At 55.8% G+C, this 16,876-nt stretch overlaps 1 protein-coding gene across 1 annotated transcript in view; it reads left to right on the forward strand.

Annotated features, from left to right (window-relative positions):
• The window catches only part of SYNJ2 (synaptojanin 2), a 128,142-nt gene extending 112,082 nt beyond the window's left edge, over positions 1-16,060 (forward strand). Inside the window, 7 exon segments of the mRNA XM_058289618.2 lie at positions 1,100-1,270; positions 3,937-4,071; positions 5,414-5,526; positions 8,203-8,311; positions 9,820-9,995; positions 12,006-12,056; positions 12,058-16,060. Coding sequence (XP_058145601.1) covers positions 1,100-1,270; positions 3,937-4,071; positions 5,414-5,526; positions 8,203-8,311; positions 9,820-9,995; positions 12,006-12,056; positions 12,058-12,747 — 1,445 coding nt within the window. The 3' untranslated portion in view covers positions 12,748-16,060.
• Positions 16,061-16,876: the final 816 nt, after the last annotated feature.

The raw sequence follows: 16,876 nt of genomic DNA on the forward strand, positions 1-16,876 counted from the left end.
AGAATTCAGTGCATTAATTTCATTCAGAATGTTGTGCTACTGTTACCGCCATCCATTACCAAAACATAATGATCAACCGAAATGGAAACTCTCTACAATTTAAGTATTAACTCCCCATTCCCTACCCCAAACCCAGCCTCTGCTAACCTATCGTCTAGATTCTGACTCTATGAGTTAGCTTATTCTAGTTATTTCATATCAGTGAGATCATACAATATTTGTCCTTTTGTGTCCATCTTATTCCACTCAATGTGATGTCTTCAGGGTTCAACCATGGTGTTTCTTGATCAGGACTTCATTCCCTTTTTTTGGTTGAATAATATTCCATTGAATGAATATACCACATTTTATTTGTCCATTCATCAGTTTACTGACACTTGAGTTGTTTCCATCTTTTGGCAGTTGTGAATAATGCTGCTAGGAACATCTTGTTCTTATCCATTTAAGTCCTTATTTTCAGTTCTTTTGGGTATGTACCTAGCAGTGGGATTGGTAGCTCACATGGTAATTCTGTAGTTTCTGAGGAATCACCAAACTCACCCACAGTGGCTGCCCCATTTTACATTCCCACCAGCCATGAATGAGTGTTCCAATTTGTCCACATCCTCTCCAACACTTGTTATTTTCTGTGTGTTTTTTTTTAATAGCAGCCATTCTAGTGGGTGCAAAATGGTAGCTCATTGTGGTTTTTCTTTGCATTTCCCTAAGGATGAGGTTTTAGAGATCCCTTCGGAAGCCCTGCCTTGGGCAGTTACAAGCATATTTGAGGTGCAAGCTTGACATTTCCTGTGTTAACCCTAGGCAGTATTCAGGAACAGAAACGAAACACAACATGGTATCCTCGGGGCGCCTGCACTGCTCAACTGAGCACAGTGGTTGGGGCACGTCATGGCTGCAGGCTGGGCCACCACCGTGTCTCAGGAGTGGACGGAGTCACAGTCCCTCCTTGATGACATGTGTGCCCCTCAGGCAGGCACCGGGGACTGCTGTCCCTGAGCCCATCCTGACAGATCTCCAGGCCTTGGGGTGGAAGAGACCCCTGAGGAGGGCAGGCTGTGCTCACCCCAACCATCTCCTGTGATTCGCTTCCTTCTCCAAGGGGACATTCTTGAAGACGATGAGGACTACCTGGTGGACGAGCTGAGCCAGCCTGCAGTCTCAGACAGCGAGCTCCTGGGGGGCGGCCTCTCTGACACCCCTGGCTCTATCACAGCCCCTTCCAGCAAGTCACCTTCACTGGCCAAAAAGAAGCAGCACCCAACCTACAAAGGTAGCTGGACCTCCCTTTCCTAAACAGCCTCTGGCATGGGTTCCTCTCAGCCCCGACCCCGTCCTCTCTTCCTCTTGATGCCGTCAGTCAGGTGAGCAGGTCCCATGGAAGGGGCAGGAGCAAGACATGGGGACCCACGGAGTTCCCACATCCCCCGTATTGGCGGTCTGCAGAGAAGGGGTGGGCTCTGGGAAGTTACCCCCTGCCCCCACACTGATTCTCTCTAGGTATTTCATTTTATTTCTTACAACCGCTTCCACCCCTATAAGCCACCAAATTCGTGATAATCACCGTCTCCTCTGTATGATCAAATGGCCACAATTCCGAACTAGTTTTATATTGGTGATTTGTCCCCTACACTTTTCTAATTCAGTTGCGTGAGACATTTACTCCTTAGGTCCTGAGCTGCTGATCGATTATCCTTGTCTAATAGGATATAATTATCCAGTAGTAGTAACATCAGCATGACTTGTAGACCTAAGTAAGGTCGACTTGACCTTATGTAAAGATGACTGCGAGGTCGTCTTGATGGAGCTGCACATCCCTAGGTGACGTTGTGTGACAACTCCCTGGAGTGGGTTTTAAAACCCACTAGAAGGAAGTGGACTTGGCCCAGTGGTTAGGGCGTCCGTCTACCACATGGGAGGCCCGCGGTTCAAACCCTGGGTCTCCTTGGCCCGTGTGGAGCTGGCCCACGCGCAGTGCTGATGCGCAAGGAGTGCCCTGCCACGCAGGGGTGTCGCCCGCATAGGGGAGCCCCACGCATAAGGAGTGTGCCCCGTAAGGAGAGCCGCCCAGAGCGAAAGAATGTTCAGCCTCCCCAGGAATGGCGCCGCACACACAGAGAGCTGACGCAGCAAGATGATACAACAAAAAGAGACACAGATTCCCAGTGCCACTGACAAGAATAGAAGCGGACACAGAAGAACATACAGCAAATAGACACAGAGAAGACAACTGGGGCAGCGGAGAAGAGGAGAGAAATATATAAAAAACAATCTTTAACAAGAAAAAGAAAACCCACCAGAGTTGCGCGGGCTGGAAGGCAGGTGGTGCGTGTCTGAGCTGCAGATCCCGTGATGCCTCCCCGCTGTCACGGTGGCCCCTGAGTTGGAGGAGAGGGTGGTGGCAGCTGCAGGAGCCCCAGCCAAGCAGCAGGGCCCTTCAAGGTGGGGCTAAGAAGGAAGGACAGGGGTGAAAGTGCAGGCGGATGCTCTGCCCAGCCCCCTCGCCTGAGCCGTAGCCTGGCCACATGGAATCTTCAGGGGTGCTTGAACCTCCCGATGCTCCCATAGAGATTTGGAGTTGGGGAGGCACGGGACCTGGAAATCTGGCATGTTGCTTAGTTCCCCGGGCGACTTGGGTGGGCAGGTTTGGGACCCACTGCCTGATCGAGAAGCACAGCTTTTGTGAGGGCATTGAGGGGTCTGTGCGTTTCCCACCAGAGGGGAGTGGGCACTCCTGAGAAGGGGCTGCCCTCTTCCAGGGGTGGCAGTCCTTCGGAGTCTTCTGAGGAAGGGCAGGTGAGAGTCTGAGTGCCTCTGAGTGGAGTAGGGACTGCTGGCTGCCTTGCCACCTGGATTTGGGGGACAAGTGAAATGGGTCGGGTTGCGTCATGGCACAGGAGAGAAGACTTAAAACTGTCCTGCATTGGCGGCGGACTTGGCCCAGTGGTTAGGGCGTTGGTCTACCACATGGAGGTTCGTGGTTCAAACCCCGGGCCTCCTTGACCCGTGTGGAGCTGGCCCATGCGCAGTGCTGATGCGCGCAAGGAGTGCCGTGCCATGCAGGGGTGTCCCTCATGTAGGGGAGCCCCATGCGCAAGGAGTGCACCCTGCAAGGAGAGCCACCCAGCACGAAAGAAAGTGCAGCCTGCCCAGGAGTGGCAGCCACACACACGGAGAGCTGACACAGCAAGATGACGCAACAAAAAGAAACACAGATTCCTGTGCCGCTGACAACAACAGAAGCAGACAAAGACAACGCAGCAAATGGACACAGAGAACGGACAACTGGGGTGGGGGGGAAGGGGAGAGAAATAAATAAATAAATAAATCTTTAAAAAAAAAAAAAAAACATCCTGCATGTATAAGCTACGCAACCAGACAGAAGCAGGCGCCCGTCTGGTCCTGCTCAGACTCAGAAGGTCTGTGCGGGGCACATCGAGGGGTGGACGCTTACGAGATGCTATGGGCTCATGTGTTTCGGACCCGAAGAGCGAGCAGGAGCTTGCCTCTGGCCACCGGTCCACCCTCCCAGCAGAGAAGGGAGAATGTTCTCAGCTTCCCAGAAAGCCGCCAGGTCTTAGAGACAGGAATTAGAAACAGGTCTTCCCTGGGGTTGGTGACTCTGGCAGGCTGACTTCCACCTTTCTACTCGGCTCCAGAAGTCTGGTTGGTCCCTTCCTCCAGCAGGCAGCACGCCTAAGCTTTAAAACCCTTCCTGGCTGCCCAGCTGGCAAACAGGCCTGTCCGTGGTTCGCCGACTGTTCCAAGCAGGTGCCGGCGTCCTCGCCTCCACGCCGGCAGCAGGGATGCCCGTTGCTGCGCGGAATCACCCGCCGCCTGGCAGGGTGCTTCCTTACTCCGTTGGGTTCCGGGGCGCAAGCCTGGGCCTCCTGGCGTTTTGAAAAGACCGTCTCACTCCCATCCCGCCGTGTCCTCCAGATGACGCAGGCCTGGCGGAGTCAAAGCAGAACCTGGAAGCCGTCGGGGATCCCCGCCACCGTCCTCCGAGCCGGTCTCTGTCGGTCCCCGGTCGGCCACGGCCGCCTCAGCCCCCACAGAGACCACCCCCGCCAAGTAAGACCGCCTCGCTTTTGGCTAACCCCATTGCCTGCTGGGAATAACTGCCTATTTCCCACTATGGAAAGACAGTTCTCTGCCACTCCTGCTTAGCTCGTCAGCCCCCACGGCGCGTCCTGTCCCCTCGGGCTCCTCTCGGCCTCAGGTGGGGACAGTCTGCTATCTCAGGTGGTGGCGAGGTCGTTCCTTTGTAACGCTGTCTTCGTCCTCAGTGGTGCTCTTGCTCTGAGCTGCTTTCAGCTTAAAAGTTGGGGCACAGCCAAGTGACACTTGACGAGCACCCGCTCCCCACACCAGTCATTCGGAACCAGGCTCCTGTGTGCCCCCAGCCTTCTCTCTCCTCATTAGAAACCTGGTGACCAGGTCCTCTGACACAGGCTCACCCCTTCTGGTGGCCAGTGCTGCGGCCGCCCGCGGGCCCCGGCAACAGGCGCTCCCTTAGCCTGGGTCTTGTCGGGTGATAGTTTTCTTCCTGACTCCCCCAGAACAAGGGTTTGCCCAGCATGCCGCCCCTAACCCAACACCGGGAAGGGAAGGCGGGACGTGCTTTCATCCGTTTCTCCTCTGCCTCCGCCACCTGCTTCACCCACAAGACGTGGCAGCCCCGCACACTGGCTTTCCGAAGGCGCTACTTTCCGAATTCGGTTCTTACAGGCTGACGTTGCCATCACAGTGGTAGTCTAGTGGCAAGGCAGAAGCATATATCTTTTGAAGCCTGTTATTTGCTCTTTTTGAGTATAAAGTAAGATCATGGAAAATTTACAAATGTAGAGAAATTTAAAGAAGAATAAAATTTTTAAATTCACTCAACTCCCTAAAAGTAATCATTGTTAAAAAAGAATACTAGTCTCTTTTATAAGTTACATATCTCTCCACATGATTTTAATTCATTTTTCTTATGAGATTAGTATCTATTTTGTTCATTTCTGGCACTTAACATGTCATATTTTCTGACATCAAATATTATACTACATTGGTTGCAAGTATAATTTAACATAGCTTATTCCTCTCCTTTAGAATTTTAAAAATTTTCTCCAAAACATTGAGAAAACTTTGGTCAGAGTAATAGTGTGTTTTATACCACTTAAAGATCCGTTGACTTGTATATCAAATTCAAAACTCAGTATGGCAGGTTAAAATTTGCTTTCACGTGCTACTTCCCGGCAAGCAATTGACACAGCTGGTACTGAGGCGAGAGAGAAGCGCGTCAGCGTCACCGTAAGGCCACCTGCGTCCGCGGGCGCCCTCCGCGCCGAGCTGGCCTGGCCTCGTCCTGTTCTTGGCCTTCGCGGCCCCACCCTCAGCTGTGGCTCAGACTCTGTGTTTTTGCTTTTCACAGCTGGTTTGGTGGTGAAAAAGTCGGCCTCCGACGTGTCCATCTCCTCTGGCACCCACGGGCAGTACTCGGTCCTGCAGACGGCGAAGCTCCTGCCAGGGGCGCTGCAGCAGCCGGTGAGCCCCTCACAGCCCGCGCCCGCGAGGGGGCTTTGCGCCGTGGTCCCCCGTGCGCCCTGAGAGCACCTCCGTGGCTCTGTCCATCCGCGTCTCTTTAAACCGCCTCTAGGAGCGCGTCCAGGGGATGCGTCCGTGCACCTCTCTTCAAACTGTCCTGTCCACCCCTGGTCCCCAAGCCTGCGGCGCAGAACAGCAGGTCCTTGGGACTCAGGTGGGCGGGCAGGTGTTGATAAGTGACCCCGTGTCCCCACGTGGCAGGGGCTGCTGTCTCCAGGCCCATCTGCTTCTCTTCTGTCCAGTTTTTCCCTCCGCCCTCAGCTCCCAGGGCCATGCGGGCAGAAGGGCAGGGCGGGGAGGCCAAGGCCAGCCCTGGACACACTGAGCACCTTCTGCTGTCAGAAGGGTAGTTGAGGAGAGACTGGACAGTTGTCCCCCCGCTCAAGGGGGTCCACGCAGCAGGGCTGCGGTTGGCAGTGTCATGTGCCCCTGCCCGGCCTGTGCCCCCTGCTGGCCCGTGCCCCCTGCCCAGCCTGTGCCCCCTGCTGGCCCGTGCCCCCTGCCCGGCCCATTTCCCCTGCCTGGTGTGTGCCCCCTGCCTGGCCCATGCCCTCTGCCCAGCCTGTGCCCCCTGCCCGGCCTGTGCCCCCTGCCTGGCCCATGCCCTCTGCCCGGCCCGTTCCCCCTGCCCATCCTGTGCCCCCTGCCTGGCGTGTGCCCCCTGCCCAGCCCATGCCCTCTGCCCGGCCCGTTCCCCCTGCCCATCCTGTGCCCCCTGCCTGGCGTGTGCCCCCTGCCCAGCCCATTCCCCCTGCCCGGCCCGTTCCCCCTGCCCATCCTGTGCCCCCTGCCCATCCTGTGCCCCCTGCCCTGCCCATTCCCCCTGCCCGGCCCGTTTCCCCTGCCTGGTGTGTGCCCCCTGCCTGGCCCGTGCCCTCTGCCCAGCCTGTGCCCCTGCCTGGCCTGTGCCCCCTGCCCTGCGTGTGCCCCCTGCCCGGCCTGTTCCCCCTGCCCGGCCCATTCCCCCTGCCCAGCCTGTGCCCCTGCCCGGCCCATTCCCCCTGCCCAGCGTGTGCCCCTGCAGCAGCCCTGGCCGGCCTTGCTCCCCTCACACCTCTTCGTTGATCCCGGCAACCAGCGGGGCCTTCGACGTGAGGCCGCTCCCACCCCTGCCCTGCTCAGAGCCGCGGGGGGCTCCCTTCTCACCCAGCAAAGCCCCCGGCCTCACGCGGCCCTGTGACCAGGCCCCGCCCCTCCGGCCCGCTCGGTGCCCCTGGGCCTTTGCACACACTGTTTGCTCCGGGACACCTGCTAAGGGCAGGGCGTTTTCCCTTCCGGTCCTGGCTCAGCTGCCTCCTCGTTAGAAACGCCCTCCCTGCACTTCCAATCAACGAGCACCGCCCCCGCTCCCTGCTGTGCCCACCGCTGCGCCCAGAGGTGGCCGGTGCGCCTCGCAGCCCGCGGGGGGTATTGGCTGAGTGGGTGGAGGACGCGGCCGAGTAGAGAAGGCGCGTCGTGTAGGATGGGGGCTGGGCGAGCCGCCGGGGGCAGCGCGACGCGGGCTGGCGACGTGAGGGCGGCACGGGCGCTGGAGCCAGCCCTGCCCGGGGTCCCGGGGGCCCGCAGAGCCGGCCGAGCCCGACGGCCCCTTCACGGCAGGGGCCGTCGGAGGCGACCAGAAGTTTGGGTCTAAGTTGGAAAGAGCACTTCCGGGGGAACCCACGCTCGCCACGACCTCGCCCCCCGCCAGCCTCTGCCCCTGCCCTCTGCTCAGCCTCTGGGGCTGCCCGAAGAGCTTGGCAAAGTCCCTGCGAGGTGTCGTCCTGCAGTGGTGCCGCCAGCCGAGGGGCGGGCTTCCCGGGCCTGCAGGTGTCCCCCCGCCCCTCCACGGTGCGCTGACCCCGGGGGCCCTGCCGTCCCCGGAGCTCTGGCCTCAGCACGCGGCGTCCAGCGGAGCTGCGCAGCCTTCCCCGGAGCGCCCGTGGGTCCCGTCGCGGCGCGTCCCGCACGCCAGCCCCGCGCTGGGCTGGAGCAGGGGCTGCCCCAGGACCCTGCCCTCGGCCGGCCGCGGGCACGCTGAGTGGCCTCGCTGTGCCCTCGGGCGACTGCCCGCTCAGCCGGGGTCCTCCAGGGAAGCCGAGCCCGTGGGACATGTGTCTGTTAGAGGTTCGTTAGGAGGAACCAGCTCCACGACGGGGACGTGTAGCACGGGCCGGGGCTGAATTGCTGGTTAGAGGACGTTGAATTCCTGAGTTCTGATTCTTTAGGCTGGACGCTCAGGAGTGGGGGGGGTCCTGAGGCCGACCCCGTGGTCTCTGGCCCCTAGTCTCTCGGGTGACCCCCCAGCAGGCTGCGTGAGGCCCACCCACCCGGCGGAGGGCCTTTACTTAAGGGTGCCGGCTCTGGAGGCGAACCCCAGTCCCGGGTGCAGCGGTTGCCAGCAGCACCTGCACACACAGGTACCCGTCACACCTGAAGAGAGAGGAGGGCTCCCCTCGTGCCAAAACCTGCCCCTGCCTGGTTCGGGAGACCAGTCATCATAGTGCGTCTAAATAGGATGGCCTGTGGTGCCCCTGGGGCGGTGGGGCGCCCGGGGCCTCAGTTTCCCCGAGCACTTGTGTCCTTCCCCCGCCCGCAGGCTCTTTACCCCGCTTCTCTCCTGGTTCTGTCCCCCAGCCCAGAGCCAGGACCGGGATCAGCAAACCCTACAACGTCAAGCAGATCAAAACCAGCAACGCGCGCGAGGCGGAAGCCGCCATCCGCTGCCTCCTGGGAGCCCAAGGAGGTGGGTGTCCCGGGGGCCGTGCCCCCACCGGGGAGAAACGCCGGGTGCCCCCTCCTCCTCGCCTTCCTCACCTTTCTGGGTGGCCTCCAAAAGAAAAGAACGCCCTTTTTACCTGGAAGCATTATTAAAGGGAAGTACCCTTTAGCAACCTTTTATAAAATCCCGCTGCTAGGATTTATCCTCTACTGAAAATGACAATCAGAGCTGAGTCGCTGTGTAACGGTAATTCCAGGATCATGGAGAAGCACGTAAGGGAGAGCCCGAGTCAAAGCGCAGGTAGACGCTGCGGCGCCGGCTCCTCCGCAGGCTCTGTACGGCGTGTGCCCCTCATTCAAGCACCAGCTCCCAGCTGGGGCGGCCCTGGCCCCCCGGCCGGGCCCTCTGCTCTGTCCACGGCCCGCAAACGCGCGTGTGCTTCACGGCACCCACAGGCTCACACGCTAACTCGTTTGTTCAAATCCAGGGGCAACGGTCTTTGTTTGGATTCTGATTTTGCCCCAGAAACTCTCTTGGAGAGAGGAGACGGGCATTTCGAAAAGGGCAGGTGCCTCGGGCCGTTCCTGGAAACTGGGTGGCTTTTAGTCGCCCGTATCCAACTTAGAGGGAATTCTCGAGTGACTTTTAAGGAAGGGCACGGCTCGGGGTTGAGGAACACTCGTAGGATAAGACCGCCACGAGTGGTTCTCTTATTTTAAAATAAAAACTAAAACCCTCCGTCCGGAACGGATGACTGCAGAAACGCGCTGTCGTGTATCCGCACGACGGGACACCAGGGAGCCAGAGGGGACGTGGTGCTGGTGCACGCCACGCCGTGGGGACCTGGAAAACACTGAGCCGGGTGAAAGAGCAGCTCGGAAGGACACGTGTTGCTCCCGTTTATATGAAATGTCCCGAGCAGGCAGGGCCTGGACACAGAGAGCCGGTTAGTGGCTTCCGAGGACTGAGAGAGGAAGGGACGGGAGTGGCTGCTGCCGGGGCCGTGTCCTCTGAGGATGACAGAAATGTCGTGATTCAGGTGGTGGGGGTCTCCACGACTAGACCAAACCCCACTGCCTTGTGCACTGGGAAAGGGTGAATGTTACCTATGCAAATTGCTTCGCAGTACAACTTATTTTTTAAGATCCGTAGCAGTGTGGAGTATAAGAGAGGCTGGGGGTTAGAAATCTGCCCAGGGTCCCCCCCGTAACATTTTCTTGGTCATGGGCCCTACTGAGATGTGGATGAGTTCAAGGTCACCTTCCCGAGAGTAACCCGTCCACACAGCTCTGCGTGGGGTGTCGGGCCCCCCCCCCCGTCCTCACGGAGACCGCCCGTGGACCCACGTCGCCGTTGAGAAGCTGAGTCACAGGCTTAGCTGACGTTCTTGTTAATCCACAGAGATTTGTTTTATTTTTAAGTGAAAAAGAAGGAAATCCGTCTCAGTAAATTGCGGACCATCCGGAGAGTAGGTCGTGCCGTGAGCTGCCTTGTTCTTCACGCTTCGGCCGTGCCGTCTTCTCTTCTTCCAGGGACCCCAGAAGAAGCCTTACACGCCACGGTCCTGGGGGAGAACGGGCCCCCAAAACCGGAGCCCCCGCCTGGGGCGGCCAAACCGGGGTCCCCCCCGGGGCCTCAGCTCCTGCCCCGCCGGGCCGCCCCGAGAGTTCCCGCCATCAAGAAGCCAACGCTAAGAAGGACGGGGAAAGTAAGCATCTGGCCGCGCGCCCCTCGCGCCCACGTCGCCCACGTGTCCTGTTAGAGAAGATTGTCTCTCCCAGGGGAGCGCCCTGTTGAATATAATCTCCCAGCACGCGTGCATGGGTCCCCAACTCGCCCGTTGTCGGGGAGGGGCTGCCTCGGTCGCCTCCCTCTGCGTCCTAGCGCCAGCTCAGCAGGAGAGAGGCTCACTGCCGCCCGCAGAGTCTCACCTCTGCCTCCTAAAACGCTCCATCTGAGTCCCCGGGCAGACCACAGCAGGCTGCTTTCCTCCAGGTGTCCTGATAATGCCTGTTTGCCATGATCCCTCTGCCCCTAGTTTCACGGGGGCACAGATTTTTATTTCTTTTTGGTTTTCTCTTTATTTTTTTTAAATGTTACATTCAAAAAATATGAGAGGTCCCCATATACCCCCCCTCGCCCCACTCCTCCCACATCAATAACCTCTTTCATCATCGTGGCACGTTCATTGCATTTGGTGACTACATCTTGGAGCACTGCTGCACCACACGGATAGTGGTTTACCTTGTAGTTCACACTCTCCCCCAGTCCACCCCGTGAGCCATGGCAGGACATACAATGTCCAGCATCTGCCCCTGCAGCACCGCCCAGGACAGCTCCAGCATTTCTTAGAGCCAGCCCCACTTCCTCGATGAGCGATTGAGGACAGCCGCTTGCGCACCCCAGGGCGTGCCGGGCGTTGGACAGCTTCTCTGCCACTTTTCTTGCAGATTGTTTTCTGCTCTCGCTCTCCGGCTTCTCAGCCTTGCTTGCTGCTCCAGAGACATGAGTTTGTCAGGACAGTAGCAGCCCAGAGACTGGCTCCCATAGAGGCGTCGGGATCTTCCGTTTGAGCTCGGGGCTTAGTAGCAGGACGCCGGGTAACCCCTTGCCTGCGCCCGAGGGCGGTCACTTGCTTCCACCCGTAGAAAGCATGCGAGGCGCCTCCGTCCCTGCAGAGCGTGCTGTGCCCTTGCTAGGTTGCCTGCCTGCGCTTGCTCAAGGCCACCTGTCCGTTTCCCGCTCCTGCTTGCAAAACCGACCGCCTTCCTCCTCTCTCCCCCTGCACTTCTTTTAAAAGCCAGGTGCGAGGTCCCAGCTCTCAGGAGTGGGAAGTGGCAGGTTAGTGCTTAATGGGGCAGAGTTTGTTTGGGGTGATGCATGAGTTTTGGTAATGCTGGGGAGGGTAACAGCAGAACAGATGCTGTTGCAGATGCTCCCACAATAAAAATAATAAATGGAAAACATCAACTATTAAAAGGCAGGTGCAGAAGTGATAGTTTCCTTTCCCCAACCTGCAGTACCTGAGCTGGGAAAATGGTGTATTTCCGGTTTGCTTTTTAAAGAACCAAAGAAAAGGCTAAAATGCGCACGCTAAGCAGCGGGCACCCACTTCCATACAAAAGCGTCATCCTGCGCTGAGCAGTTGTTTCCCTTTGGGATAATTTTGAACCAGAACCAAGCAAGTGGTGTCCCATTCTGCTATACTTAATGCATGTGTAGTTTAATAATGCTTACCATTAATAGTTGAGTTATTAATACTTTAATAATTTGTAAGTGTATCACTTCTGAAATTAAGAAGTTTCCTGGACTTAACGGGGACGGTAGCATCATCCGTCACCCACTCAGCTCACGGCTGTGGGGTAAGCCTCCTACGCCCCGGGTGAAATCCCTGCCGCAGCTCCTGCCCGCACGGAGAACACTGGCAGAGAGGTTTGGTTTTAATAAGGGAAGACTGTAACCCCAGTTCCTAAGGCAGCAAAGAACAATTTGCCCCAAATTGTTTGCCGCGGCCTGGTTTTAAAATTGCCCCCCGTGTGCCCTTGACCGCCTTCTCCCACGTACGCGTGTGCGTTTCTCCCGCCCGCCCACCGCCTGTCACCACTCCCGGGGACCCCGACGTCCTCCAGCCTTGTGTCTGCAAGCACGTCGTGTCCCCACTCCTCCGAGCTCCCGGCCCTGGCTCCCTGCTTATCCTCCCCGTCTTGCCTCTCCTCAGCCCGCGTCGCCGCAGAACGAGCCGAAGGAGCAGCCTGTCCATTTCACGCTCGGGCCCCCCCGAGACCAGCTCCGACCCCCCTTCCCTCACGACTGCCCCACGAGCCCCTCCTGTTCCCAAACCGAGAACGGTCCAGCCGGGGCAAGGGGCCACGCGGAGCCCAAGCCGTGGGCCGCGGGCGGCGGACGAAGCCCCTCCGGCGGCAGGTGCCCCCGTGCCAGCGCCCCCGGAGGGCCTGCCCCGCGTGCCCACGGCGCCCCCGCGGAGGAAGAAGTCGGCGCCGGCGGCCTTCCACCTGCAGGTGCTGCGAAGCCACGGCCAGCTGCTGCAGGGTCCGGCGGGCGGCGGCGGCCACTTGCCTTCCGGGTGCCAGCCTGGCGCGCTCTCGCCACGAGCGGGCTCCCTGGGCGCTGCGTCCGCTGCCAGCCCTGACACGGACGGCACCGAGGAGGCGAGGTCGGAGACAGCCGCCCTGCTTGGGGACTCTCAGGATCCCTTCTGGAACCTTCTGCATCCCCCTAATCTGTCGAGGAATGCCTGGCTTTCCAAGAGCTCTGATTGTTTGGAGTCAGGAACCAGGAGCCCCGAAAGGGCCTGCGCAGGCCCGGCCCCTGCCCGGGCTTCAGAGGCTGAGGAGGAGCCACCGCTGGGCGGTGCGCACAGGGCCGTGGGCCGCTGGGTGGCCGTCGGGGACGGGGACGAGGTGGCGCTGCGGCTGTTTGACCCCCTGGCGAAGACGTGACTGAGAAACGTGGGCAGCCGCTCTCCTGTGGAACCTGTCTTCCTCCCTCATGGGTGTCACTTTTGAGGGGAAAAATCCCCTTTTTGTCAAATCTCCTGGGCAAAGAGGCATCTCTTTAAAGGCACACTGAAAAACACATTTGTACCTCTGTCACTCTGGTGTAGTTTACGAAATTTGTGTTTCATTCAATAAGATGATTCAGCCGCCAAAACGTCTTCTCCAAGACTTGGGAGTTTTGTTTTCTGTCAGGGTGTGGGAAATCCTCTGGTAGAGCCAGAGTATGGATTTTAGGAAAGGAGAATCTAATAACGCCCAAGAAATGCTCTCCCATTGAAATTTAAACGGTTGTTCAACTTCTGGGTATGTAACAGGTGTTTTCTGTTTGTTTTTGTTTGTCTGGGTTTTTCTTTTTTTTCGTATTTTACAGATCTGTAATAACTTTTTGGTGACCCACCTGAACATTATGCATAAAGTAAGGATGACTTTAAAAGGTAATTGGGACCCGTGAATAGCTGTACCTGAGTCACATAAACCAGGTTTTTTAAAAAATCAAAGTTGGAAACAGAAAGCAGGTTAACCAGTGGCGACTCTGTGTTCTGCTGACCCCTCAGGTGTATTTACGTGCAGGTAGTTATAACCTGGTCATGTGCAAATCCTGCGGGAGATACCCCATTAGTTCTGAAGACTGTTTCGCATTCAGGACAAACGCAGGTCCCCTGAGCTGGCGCTGGCTGAGACGCCTCTTCCACGCTGGTTACCGCCCACCCTCTGAACAGCAGCAGGCCTGCTCCTCGGTACGCCTCTTAGGCCAGCTTACAAAAAGACTTTGTACTGTAGTAACGTACGACTCACAGTTTCCCACTTTAACCCCCGTGCACGGGCACAATTCAGCGGTCATGACGATGTTTACAGAATTGCGCATCATCGCCACCATCCAGCACCCCAACTTTTTCATCACCATAAACAGCCTGCCCCCCGTCAAGCAATAACTCCCTGTTGCCCTCACCCACCTCTCTGTACAGTATCTGTTCCTTATATGAAACTTCCGGCTCCTTTTCCTTCCCTGATAGTCTATACCCCTGCAAAGTCCCAACCATGAAAGCCTCACGGTGGCACGTGCTGTTGCCTCTCCTCGTCACGCCGTGGGAGCTGCTTCCCCTGCCCTGCCCAGCCGGAGCTTTGCGAAGGAAAGTACTACGTGCTCCGGGGCGCACAACTCTCCAGGGCACCGTTTCTGGGTCTGCTTGTATCTGGAAGTGTGTACTAGGTTTATTTTTAGCCTCTACATTTTTCCTGTACATTGCCAGCACCATTTCTTGCCTAATCGATCATTTGAAAAGACATTCCCATCTTGTTTTACATTTGAAAAATAATGTTCTGAGGCCCAGAATCTTATTTGGAGCAAGTGATATGAGTTCACGTCCATATACCATGAGTCTTTCATGTCTGAGAAGTAGACAAGCAGTGATGCCGTGACATCCTTTATGGAGATATTCCTGCACTAAACACGAAGCGTTAGGATGGCAATAATTTTCTTGCGTAGAATATGCCACTGTCTCTTTATCAAACCCCTGAGATTTCAGAATTATTTATTGTGACCAACGTCAAGATACATTACATGTTAGTTAAATTTTGCATTCAGAACCAACGCAGCTCTACAGCACTTATCTCATGTCTTGTGAAAACTGATAAGAACAACATATAGTGACCCACAGAGGTAAACAGATAATACAGGCCTTGACTGCGTTAGGCTGGTGTTTCCAGATGTCACTGAACAGGATGCCTGGGGTAGCACTTCAGCACCTTATAGCTGTTTCACCTCTGACAAATGCCAGACATAAACAATATAATCCTTGAAAGGATTGGGAGAAAGAGAGCAAGACAGCTAACGGGCTTGGAGGAGTTGAATGATGGGCCCAGTTCCACAGCTGGGAATGTACCAGGGTACTCCTTAATTCAGATGCTCTTTGTCCTCTAACGTCTCTTCCCACCAAAAAAGGAGATGAGGGAAGCAAATTTGGCTCAACGGATAGGGCGTCTGCCTACCACATGGGAGGTCCAGGGTTCAAACCCCAGACCTCCTTGACCCTTGTGGAGCTGGCCCACATGCAGTGCTGATGCACACAAGGAGTGCTGTGCCACGCAAGGGTGTCCCCCTCGTAGGGGAGCCCCATGTGCAAGAAGTGCACCCCGTAAGGAGAGCCGCCCAGCGTGAAAAAAGTGCAGCCTGCCCAGGAATGGTACCGCACACACGGAGAGCTGACACAACAAGATGATGCAACAAAGAGACACAGATTTTTGGTGCCACTTACAAGAATACAAGTGCACCCAGAAGAACACACAACGAATGGTCACAGCAGACAACTGGGGGGGAGGGTGGGGAAGGAGAGAGAAATAAAAAATAAATCTTTAAAAAAAAAAAAGGAGGTGAATTTGGAAGCAGATATATGGAACAGAGAAGAGGGGAAAAGCTCCACAGGAGTGGCTTGCAGTGCTGGGAACAGGCCCAATCTTTAGGTTTCTCCTTTGTTCCAGAGAGCCAATAGCCAACAAATGGTGCCAGAACGGGATTGTCAGCAAAGGCAGGTGCACATCATACAATGGGCTCTTCAAAATCTGACATTAAGTGTTGATGCACAGGGTATGTTGAGTCGGGGAGGTGTGTGCCAAGAAAAAGTACAAGGAGTTTATAGAATTGGATCCTGGTTATTCAAGCTTAGTAAACAGCAGAGACCGGCTTTTGCGTTGATAATATGTAAAGTTCTCGCCCCAGGGTTCCCTTTTAAAAATATAAGTATTTTTTTAATAAGGCAATAATTGCTTTACTTATTTTTTTAAGTCAGCGCTTAGTAGTCCCTGGTGTCCTCAGTGGCAGAGTCAGATGGTGGCGTCCACACGAGGGAGAGCTGCCGTCGTGGGGCTCCTGGCCTTCCGCGGGTGCCCTCAGCCAGACTTCATCGCGGTCCTCTCATTGCTTCATGACACCATGTGTGACACGGAGTGTGTCACGTCCATACGGCTAAGCCTCTCTCTGACCCCCGTTGTATTTTTTTTACTACATGATCTTCTCAGACTTGTCAATTAATTTGTCCTGGTAAATGAATGAAGTTAGAACATTTGCGCAAGGCATTCCTGTAAATGCTGAAAATTGCCGAGGTCGCAGGCACTTAATGAATGTCTCCCTGATGCATGTAAGCAAGATAATAATGTATTAATTACATTTGTTTTATACCGAAATAATTTCACTGGGAAGGAGCACTGCAAAAACTACTTAGGGGGTGATTCGCAATTAATAAAAACCCTGTAACGTTTATTTGAAGTGAAAGTTTGCACTAAAGTTGTAAAGAATACCTAGTAAATGTGGGTTTTTTAAAATCTGGCTTGTTTCCTTTCAGATAGGAAGAGAACTTCGGGGCAGCCTCTCTTGCTCCGCTTCTGTTCTAGACCAGACTCAATTGCTCCTAGCTAGTTCTCCATTTGAGTTTTTGTTTTTTATTCAGGTTTTTTTTTTTTTTATGAAACTAAATTGAAAAGACAGCAAAGCAGTGATCTTGTTAGGATGTGTGGCTTGACTTGCTAGCGATGAGCACTGCCTCCCTGCAGGTAGCCACTTCGTGGTAGGGGCAGCGTGGAATCGAGTTTCTGTAGGAAACTGCTCACGGTACTTGGAGTTTTACTGCTTAGAGGCCAAAGAAGAGAGAAACCACCTCCAAGTGCCTCCTGGGCTCATTCTAAGCTCATACACAAAACACAGGCCACTAATGTTCTCTGATGATTTTCAGGCGTAAAGACATACGTGCTCCCGCGTAACACAGAAGGCCTCTTCCTCCCCAGCCGGCCCTCCACTCATTCCCAGCGGCCAGCGCGTGGCCCGGGCACGCAGGGCGTTGCTGGAACACAAGGCCAACTGTTGATGCACAAATGACAAATGACTCATTGTGGACGAGGGGCAGGGAAGATCTGAGAGCAGAGGAGGGAGAATTGACAAAGTGGATTTCTGTCCATGGAAAGGATGTCGGCTGATGGTGTGGGAAAGAAAATTCCAGAGAACCTTGAAAGTTGAGGTTTTATTCTGTACAAAAGAGAAGTAGTAGGTAGCAGAAACAGCTCAGTTAGCCTGTGTGGCACG

The sequence above is a fragment of the Dasypus novemcinctus genome, chromosome 28, assembly GCF_030445035.2.
Source record: "Dasypus novemcinctus isolate mDasNov1 chromosome 28, mDasNov1.1.hap2, whole genome shotgun sequence".
NCBI classification, from domain to species: domain Eukaryota; kingdom Metazoa; phylum Chordata; class Mammalia; order Cingulata; family Dasypodidae; genus Dasypus; species Dasypus novemcinctus.